This window comes from Barbus barbus, assembly GCF_936440315.1.
Source record: "Barbus barbus genome assembly, chromosome: 41".
Classification (NCBI taxonomy): domain Eukaryota; kingdom Metazoa; phylum Chordata; class Actinopteri; order Cypriniformes; family Cyprinidae; genus Barbus; species Barbus barbus.
Genome location: NC_136719.1, coordinates 1,287,522 through 1,298,332, shown reverse-complemented (window position 1 = coordinate 1,298,332; position 10,811 = coordinate 1,287,522). Strand labels below are relative to the sequence as shown.

The 10,811-nt window shown below is 38.1% G+C and overlaps 1 protein-coding gene across 1 annotated transcript; it reads right to left on the bottom strand.

Moving 5' to 3' along the window:
• Positions 1–4,926: 4,926 nt before the first annotated feature.
• On the bottom strand, positions 4,927–10,549 carry LOC306860915 (CCHC-type zinc finger nucleic acid binding protein-like). The gene is made up of 5 exons (XM_079402938.1): positions 10,360–10,549; positions 8,795–8,906; positions 8,651–8,716; positions 6,645–6,843; positions 4,927–5,916 (listed from the first exon to the last, which is right to left on the bottom strand). Exons 2-5 carry the CDS (start codon positions 8,901–8,903, stop codon positions 5,799–5,801), a joined length of 492 nt encoding a protein of 163 aa, XP_079259064.1. The 5' UTR covers positions 8,904–8,906; positions 10,360–10,549; the 3' UTR covers positions 4,927–5,798.
• Positions 10,550–10,811: the final 262 nt, after the last annotated feature.

Here is a 10,811-nt window from a genome sequence, read left to right as displayed (position 1 = left end):
GAATGAATGATGGAAGTAATGTATCACATTAATTATTTTATTCAAAATGGTTAAATGCCTAAATCCTATCACATTTTGGGTATTGTTTTGAAGCCAAGATGCCCACTGAAAAGAGGCGGATTCAGGAGAGGAAGAGACAATTAAGGGAGGCAGCAAAGGGCACCACATTACTGCAGGGTTAACCAGCAGGTGAGACAGAGACTTTGCACTGTAATAAAGATGAGATGACATGACACTGTGTAGGCGAATTGTGACCCTGGAGCACAAAACCAGTCTTATGTTGCACGGGTATATTTGTGGCAATAGCCAACAAAACATTGTAGCTATGGGTCAAAATTATAGATTTTTCTTTTATGCCAAAAATCATTAGGATATTAAGTAAAGATCATGTTTCATGAAGATATTTTGTAAATTTCCCACCTTAAATATATAAAACATTTATTTTTGTGAATGGATGCAGCACTATCGCCAATAGAAATGGACAACTTTAAAGGCGATTTTCTCAATATTTCAATTTTTCTGTACCCTCAGATTACAAGCTTCAGCTGGTTCAAAATGCAGCTGTTAAGAAAACCAGAACTATAATATCATCCTAATTTTAGCATTGTTACTGTACACTGGCTACCGGAAAGGTTTCACATCAATTACAACATAGTGATACTTGCTTCTTAAGTCTTAACTGTTTGTTGGAAACTCAGAAGCGAAGAGCAGGAGACAGCTGGAGAGGTCTCTCAAGTGGTTAGAAGTTGCCAGTAGGGGCTTGAGATGGTGCTGAGGAGACAGAGCGAGACATCCACAAGTCTTTCAGGAGAGGAAGAATGTTCTTGAAATGTTTGATGATGAGCAGTTAATTAAACGGTTACATTTACTGTTATTCAAAATGAGCAAAGAACATTTACATTAACAAAGAACATCATAACTGACTTCAGTCTAGCGCAAGTATTATATGATCTTTAAAAACACTCCCTTTATAATCAGTGAGCTACCTACACCGTATGATGAATAAATCTCTTAGCCCTTATTTACATTGCACACGTCTGCGGCGCGTTACGGCTCCGACACGGCCACCGGAGCTGATCACAACCACTCACCAGCCGTACCGCGGCAAGTTTCTGAAGCAGCTCTCAGCGCTGCAAATACATTAACATTGTCATGTACAATCCCTCGAGAGTGCTTCCAGAGAAGCTATGAGCAAAGATGCACAGGTGTATCCTATGCAGAAGTCTTTATCAAACAAAATCAAGTCACCGTTATTTATATAGCACTTTTTACAATGCAGATTGTGTCAAAGCAGCTTTACAGTATTAAAAAAGGGAAATAGTGCAACATCCAGATGAGACCAGCAGTTTAATTCTAGGTTGCAACAAAGTCAGATTGTGCAGAGGACTCATGTGGTTGCCTTATGCACATATAAATTCTCCTCCTTATAATAATCATAATAATCTGAATTTATGTTTTACCTTTGCAGTTTCAATAGACCATACATTTAATGTAATCTTGCTTTATTAATGTTCATTACGAATGTCTTAACCAAACTTTAACAGTATCCCCATAGATCCCCTGAGTGCAGCTGATGATGCTTTGAAGTGATGCTTGAGTGATCAAGAATAATGCAATGTACAAATCATCTTTCCTTCGATTCCTCTGCACTCATTTTGTTTCCTTGCATCCTTTCCTCATATCCCGAGGGAGGGGATGAGACACAGGGAAGAAAGCGAGGAAATGAAATGAGGATGCACAAATAAGAAATGAGAAGTACATTCTTTCACCTGGAGGAAGTGTTCAATGCTACCATGTGCTCAGTACTGCTTTTGATACTATAGACCACAACATTGTATTTATCTGACTGTATTTATAATTGTAGTTATCACTTTGTAGTAATAAACGAAGAGGTGTCATCAATCACAAGATCAGCATGGAGTGCCGCAAGGCTCAGCACTAGGGTTGTTGCTGTTCACCTTGTACATGCTACAGTTTTAAAGATATCATTAAGAAATATGGAGCTGGTTTTCACTTATTTTTACGCTGACGATACAAGGTTTTATATTTCCTTGAGGCCAGATTAAACCTGCCAGTACACAAAGCCAATGCTATGCAGTTGATAATAAACACTAGACGACTTGTAACTTACTGCTACTTTAAAATGTCCATCATGTGCTTTAATTTGCATGCAACAAAGAATTTGGTTTGATGCACCTGGCTGTTTCTGTGAAGATGAATGTTAGACGTTTGCTAAATCTTCTGTTTTCCCACAGGAATGGCATACTGCTGCAGCTACCAGGCATGCTGGTTTATTAGCCAGGTAGTGTTGGCTCAGTAACATGAACATAAACGCTGCGGTCACAAGTTTGCCACAGGCCTTTATCTTTTTGTCCTGCAGTGAGTGTTTCATTGTGATGACTCTGTACAGCCCAAACCAGACTTTTATGCAGTTTCAAGACTTTATTTACTGAGAAAGTGCTAAATTAAGTAGTTAAACTACAATGCTGCTGGGCTGCTTCACAAAACCCTGTACGGGATGGTTTTTATATTTTGTCCAGATCCTGTCCGGTAAGATTGTCTCGCTGTGGCAAAAGCTATTTCCAGCCCTGTAAACATTTACTATCTGCTCAATCTAACAACACAAATAGGACTCTGTATATTAAAGACATTACATACATCTGAGTAAATTTTAACTTATTTTTTAGGTATTTATACTTAGTACTATACAGGTCCTTTTCAAAAAATTAGCATATTGTGATAAAGTTCATTATTTTCTGTAATGTACTGATAAACATTAGACTTTCATATATTGTAGTTCAAGCCTTTTATTGTTTTAATATTGATGATTTCGGCATACAGCTCATGAAAACCCAAAATTCCTATCTCAAAAAATTAGCATATCATGAAAAGGTTCTCTAAACGAGCTATTAACCTAATCATCTGAATCAACTAATTAACTCTAAACACCTGCAAAAGATTCCTGAGGCTTTTAAAAACTCCCAGCCTGGTTCATTACTCAAAACCGCAATCATGGGTAAGACTGCCGACCTGACTGCTGTCCAGAAGGCCATCATTGACACCCTCAAGCAAGAGGGTAAGACACAGAAAGAAATTTCTGAACGAATAGGCTGTTCCCAGAGTGCTGTATCAAGGCACCTCAGTGGGAAGTCTGTGGGAAGGAAAAAGTGTGGCAGAAAACGCAGCACAACGAGAAGAGGTGACCGGACCCTGAGGAAGATTGTGGAGAAGGACCGATTCCAGACCTTGGGGGACCTGCGGAAGCAGTGGACTGAGTCTGGAGTAGAAACATCCAGAGCCACCGTGTACAGGCGTGTGCAGGAAATGGGCTACAGGTGCCGCGTTCCCCAGGTCAAGCCACTTTTGAACCAGAAACAGCGGCAGAAGCGCCTGACCTGGGCTACAGAGAAGCAGCACTGGACTGTTGCTCAGTGGTCCAAAGTACTTTTTTCGGATGAAAGCAAATTTTGCATGTCATTCGGAAATCAAGGTGCCAGAGTCTGGAGGAAGACTGGGGAGAGGGAAATGCCAAAATGCCTGAAGTCCAGTGTCAAGTACCCACAGTCAGTGATGCTGGTGTTGGTCCACTGTGTTTTATCAAGGGCAGGGTCAATGCAGCTAGCTATCAGGAGATTTTGGAGCACTTCATGCTTCCATCTGCTGAAAAGCTTTATGGAGATGAAGATTTCACTTTTCAGCACGACCTGGCACCTGCTCACAGTGCCAAAACCACTGGTAAATGGTTTACTGACCATGGTATTACTGTGCTCAATTGGCCTGCCAACTCTCCTGACCTGAACCCCATAGAGAATCTGTGGGATATTGTGAAGAGAAAGTTGAGAGACGCAAGACCCAACACTCTGGATGAGCTTAAGGCCGCTATCGAAGCATCCTGGGCCTCCATAACACCTCAGCAGTGCCACAGGCTGATTGCCTCCATGCCACGCCGCATTGAAGCAGTCATTTCTGCAAAAGGATTCCCGACCAAGTATTGAGTGCATAACTGAACATAATTATTTGAAGGTTGACTTTTTTTGTATTAAAAACACTTTTCTTTTATTGGTCGGATGAAATATGCTAATTTTTTGAGATAGGAATTTTGGGTTTTCATGAGCTGTATGCCAAAATCATCAATATTAAAACAATAAAAGGCTTGAACTACTTCAGTTGTGTTGTAATGAATCTAAAATATATGAAAGTCTGTTTATCAGTACATTACAGAAAATAATGAACTTTATCACAATATGCTAATTTTTTGAAAAGGACCTGTACATGTCTTCCACCAGTATCTAGCAATTCAAAACTTGTGCATACGCAAATCACCCATACCCTCTTTATCTTACTATCTCTCTGCAATAATGGCACAGAAAAATGCCAAAAAACAGATCATAAGTATTTTTTTTTTTCTGCTGGAAGTTTAGATATCTACTTGCCCTGCCTGCATTTTCACTTAATTATTACAACATTCATTATTTAATATTTAAAATATTTTATGTAATTATATATATATAAAAAAAAAATTCTAATAATTTAACATTAATTTGTCATAAAACGTTTTCCTTGCAAATTAAAACTGCAATGACTGGAAATTACACAGCTGAAATTCATTTCTAATTGCTGAATGACAGAGAAGATGAAATGGCATGAATTTTCTATGCAATTAATGTTTTGCTCTTAATTTGAATAGATGGTTTGTCTGCAACAACACCTAAACTGCTAAAAGTATTTTTAACCTGATGAACGTGATGTAGCTGCTCGTGTCACTGAATAGTGAACAGTTGCCTTTTTTTTTAAACACTTGTGAAAAAAAAAAATATATAAAAGATTCTTTCCAAATTTCAGCCCCAATTAATGCCAAATGCCCACATGGAGTGGAAGTCAACCATTTCATTTTTCTAGGTAATAAAAATCACAAACGCAGGCAGATTCCTCATCCTCCTCCAACTTTATTGACAGCTTAAAATTACATATCTATGTTCTAGGACTTAAGTTGCAATTTCCTTCTGACTTAAAAACGGAGTACAAGCAATGATATTCTTACAGTAGTCCAAGTGATATTGTACAAAAATATCTGATTTCTGTGAAAACATTCTTTTTTGCAAATTGTTGCTAATTTCACGTCTTGCTATTGTACTGGATAATTTAAGGTAGAAAGGACTAAAATGACTCTGTAATGTTCAGCATTAACAAACAGTGTTTGCTGAACCCACAAACATGAATTTTCAGAAAAAAAAAAAAGTCAAACAAAAATACAAAAAAGAAAACTCAAAATGTATGATTTCTGAAAGTGAAATTAATTCAAATATACCAATATAACATATTTCCTTAGGAGACACGCACACTTTGCTGTGGGCACCAGATCATAATGGACTTCCTGTGATGAAAATGGTCTCTTAAGCCTGCTTTCACTTTTCTCCATTTAACCACAAAACAAAAGAAAACAAAACACCAGAATTGAGCCTTCACCTGACTTCTCTCTTACATTTGATCTAAGGTTCACTTCCGTGAGCCCAGAGGTTCCCTGTGGCGCGGGATGTCCCAGTAATGGATCTTTTCACCAGTGGCATGGAAAGGGGTCCCTTAATAAAGCGTCATACATTACACCTCTACCTAAATAAACATTTCATTTTAAACGCAATGATTTTTTACCCCTTATCTTCATAAAGGAAAAACAAAACTCAAAGCTGCTCACTGGCCTGGGAAAGTGGCCTCTGTTTGCCAGCCTTTGGCCAATGAAGAGGATTCAGAGAAGAGAAACAACCATCAATCAGGAAAGGAGGGGCGACAGAGGAAAGCAGTTACGCAGACGCTTCAATGGTGCATTCTCTGGCCAGGTGGCCGGTCTTGCCGCAGTTGTAGCAGTTCACCTCAGTGGCCTTGCTGCACTGCACTGCCACATGACCGATCTCGCCACACCTGCAAACCAACACGCAGTTTAATTTCATTTAGATAACACTATTTTAAGGTGCCCTTGTTACATGTTCTTACCGTTATAATAACAATTATGCATAATTACATGCAAGTAACCCTAAGCCAAACCCTAATAACCCTAACCATACAGTAAGTACATGTAGTTAATTAATATTACTCTGTACTTAAATGTATAATTAGTGTCATATAATTTGTATTTGTATAGTTTATAAACTGTATATATTAAAATATTTTTTATATTAAAATTATGAAAAATTGGTTTGAATGAATGATTCAATGACTCAATCATAAATCTTTTTTTGGCGAAACAATGCAATCGACACAAACGTTATTTGAAGCGCCAATTACTTTAAAAAGGTGATTTGCTCTATTATTGCCATAAACATCAATGTTTATATCCAAACTATACACTTTTATCCCAGTATTTCTGTGGTATGAATGACTCGCGATCTTTTAACGATGCGGCTCTAATAAACGTCATCATTTACTATCACTCATGTCGCTATGCCATTACAAACTTGTAAGATATTTTTTTCTGCTAAACACAAAAGTTCAAGTTCATAACATCTGAAGCATGCACTCGCACTGAGTGTGCATTGAGTTTGGATACAACACACAAAAGAACCTTACATGCCTATCTGCACATCATTATTAAATATTTCTATTTTTGGGTGAACAATTTCTTTAAAGCATCAAGCTCCGATGGCACTTACCGGTAACACTTGACCTTGTCACACAGTTTCTGGATGTGTCCGAAGCCGCCACAGGAGTAGCACTTCTGCTCGTTGGCATGGTCACAATCGCGTGCCACGTGACCGGCTTTGCCGCAGTTATAGCAACACTGCTCTCTCTCCTTTTTGGGTTCTTTACAGTCTCTGGAAATATGGCCACTCCTGTGGCAATTGTAGCATGCTATATTTGAAGCAGAAAAAATCATTAATAAACAATGTTGACAGAGTGCCAACTGTACAAAAGATCTTCAAGTTCTTACTAGGAATGGAACCAAAATCTCACAATACGATAATATATATATTTTTTTAAAAGAAAGAATTGGGGAAAAAAAATGAAAATGTTGTACATTTTTAATTTATCTAATGCACTTTGAGAGTTCAAAATGAAGAGCTCCAACCCATGTTCTTAACTAAGAGAACTTACGTCAGAAAAAAGTCAGTGAATTAACTTGCATAAACTCTCTTTTTATTTGTGATATACTGTCTCAGTCTAAATTATACTCACACTGCTGTTTTAGGAAGCCAAACAAATTAGAATAGAACAATAACAATTTTACAGTATTATTTTATATTATTCCTATGACAATAATAGCCATATATTGTAAAACAATTGCACTGTAAAATAAATGAAAATGAATATTTCATAGGTATATTATTTTTGCTTTACACTACAGTAGGGAAATTACAATAATAATTTTCAAATGTTTACACTTGAAAGATTTTGAATTTTATTCTCACAGCACATGAAATAAATGAGATCACTGCATTCATTCAGTGTGAACAGAGCCGTTCTGAGACGCGGAAAACACCGCATCACGAGCTGATCGTCTGAACGAAGTGTGCGCTTCGCTTCGAAACACGCAGCAAAACCAGACTTGATGAAGGGATTAAGCCATATTGTGCTTTCGGTTTGAGTTCGTTTGACAGATACTGTGCCAAAGCATAATGGTAATCATACTCCGTAATCAAATTACTTTTCCTGGTAACGCAGCAAAGTAACGAGTTACATTAAAAAAAATTAAAAAAAGAAGTAAAAATAATGTTTTGCGCGTCAGTATGTCCTTTAATAAATCACTGGAGAATGCGAGCTAAAATGAAAATAAAAGCCCTACAACATTTAGATGCAATGAAAGGTTGCCTATCATGTTTCAAAATGTTGCACTTGACATATTTTAGTCTGGCATTATAGTTTGGGAAAAGTTCAACAAGTGAATGTGTACAAGTAAAAAAATAAATGATTAATCAGAATGAGATTAACCGCTGGATAAAATCGCGTAGGCATCACAATTCAAGGCTTATTCCTCACAGCGTGTCCTCTTCCAAAAATGAAAAGTAGCTGAGATGACCTTGAATCTTTCTACAGAGGTGACTTGAGCGTTTACATGTTCACGCGTCTCAAGCTTTGCGTGGATGATTATCTTATGTGTGGGCATGATCACATAATAGGTGAGCTCAGACAGGAAAGACTGTACCTCACATTGGTTTCATACGGATTATTTTAATCAGAGAATATTTGTTTTCGACATAACATCATTTAAGATGTCTTTAGATATACTGTATTTCTCATGTCATTTTCGTTCATTCTAGTGACTCATTTCAGGAAGATATTCACGGAGACTGAGAATGCAGGAAGCGTGCTATGTGTTTTCTTTATTTTACAAAACCAAAAGAAAAGAAAAGTTTGTTGATATTGGGAGTGGTATACAAAGGTATACAAACAATAGGCCAACTTGTGTATTTTTTCAGTCAATATGAAATTAATAAAAGAACTATGAGTTTCTCTTTGTAGTGTATTTTTTAGGTTTGATAACTTGAAAAGTAAACTTGAAAGTAACTTGAAAGTAATCAGTAATGTAATCAAATTACAATTTTAAAGTAGTAATTAGTAGTGGATTACTTTTTTCTTTTTTTTTTTGTAACTTACCCAACACTGATCGTTACATCCCTAGTTCTTACTAATCGAAGTGCAATGAGGCAGAGCATCTTACCATCCTCAGTCTGTTCGCAATCTCTGGCAATGTGGCCCTGCTCTCCACACCTGTAACAGAACAGATCTACAGAGAGAAAGACCGCCTCAGTTAGACTGCATCTGTCTCGAAGCAGCGCTGTTCAAATAACTGCAGAAGCCCTACCCTTTCCTCGTCCCCGGCCCCGGCCACGGCCTCGACCAGCATTAGGACAATTCTTGATCCAGTGTCCGGAGCGGCCACATCCAAAGCACTCGCTGGTACTCATGTCCATTATCTGAGGAGATAAAGCCACAAACTCTGATCTGATTAAGCTAAACACAGAGTGCTCACTGCAGGCGTGAAAGATCTCGTTACCTTCATTACAACCAGTGCTGGGAAGGTTTCTTTGGAAATGCAATAGGTTAGAGATTACAAGTTACTCTATTTAAAATGTAATAAGTAGTGCATTTCAATTACTTTATTAATGTAACTGTTTACATTTGATTACTTTTCTAAATTTCTAACAAAAGTTTTCAACTGTTAATCATTTTCAAGCATGTAAAGCAGGCCTTACAGTAGTGCTCAACACTGATAACAGTCACGCTTTCAAAATCCATCACTTGAATTAAGATGTTAATCATTTTAAAGCACAGCCTCCACAAAATCAGACTTTAGCACCTCTTTTCACTTCAGATCATTAAATACTGATTTAAACGCATAACAAGAAATAGTTCAATAGCAATGATACAGTTTTTCAAATCAAATTTGTCTATGATCTATGTTCATAGACAATTGAGTCTATGTTCAGGTTTATTTTCATCGTGATATTTTATGACAATTAAAGGTTTCTCTGCATTCATACACCATGCAGTCTTAATTCACTCCACTTTCAGTGAAAACTCATGTCAGACACCATCTTTCTAGGATAACTCTGTAAAAACTTGATTATTTAAGTGGAAACTATTCAAAGAAACAAAAGCAAACAGTTTTCAATCTCATGTTAGGGATCTTCTGTAAATGGGAATGCTGATGGCACATGGCACACACATGTCCTAGCACCAAGGCTACTGCTAAAGGCTAACAAATATAACAAAATGAACAGGGTTCTCATTGGAAACAACTATAAACACTCATAACCGTTTTTAAAAGCGGGTTTCATGAAGTCCCAAGCTGCTACATGCTGGTTTAACAGCAGTAACAGTTACTGATCATCATCAGATCATTTATTATCGGCCATGGACATGCAGGCCATAAGAGAAATGGCTCTCACCAGGGATGCACTAACACAGTATGCAACAGAATATGAGAATATCCTGATTAAAGCATGAGTTTGGAGAGGTACAGGGGTTACATGACACACGACTGAAGGCCAGGCACATGTAACGTTAAATGCTCCACAGCCTTAGAACCTCAACACTGGGCCTCATCGTGCATTTTCAGCTAAAAACTTCACACAAGCACTCAACTCTATCGCTATTCTGCCGCGATGTGAGTTTTTATGAGCTACTGTGCGTTTATTTCTGCATTCGCACATGTGCACGTGCACTTATATGAGACTTTCCCGCGCAGGCACGAGCTGCAGCAGGCCTCAGCTAGCTCAACGCGCAGGACTAAACACACTCGACGCACACACGAACCGTGAGGTTAACACAATCACAGCTAGCATTAAATATGTAACGGATCATGGAGATATTATGGACAAAATCCGCTGGAAATGTGAGTTTATCGGCGATAATATGTGTACTCACCTATAGCGAACACTAGCCTGTTAGCTGTGACTCACTGCTGTTTACTCCTCCCTTCAGCACTGCGCATGAATCCGCTGAGTGACAGATACAGTAGCCAATAAGAGATCCCGGTTCAGAGCGGGATGACCAATGAGGGTGGAATGCTAGGAGACGCCCCTGCATTCTGACCAATCACTGATCGGAAAGATACACGGGCCCGCCCACAGCAACGACATCGTTCAGAACGGAACACTAGCGTAGCGTTCTGCTTCCTGTTACTGCGGCGTCATCTCAGCCTGTTATTATTACTCAGAGAACTAGTATAGTGTAGTAGTTACTGTTATTATTCACTCAGAGAACTACTGAAATAAATAGCATGTGCTATTCCAAACATTACACGTGTCACGCATGTAATCACAGTTCAGTAATGAGGCGCAACTCAAACTGACCGAGAGTTATTAATTATTTTAACC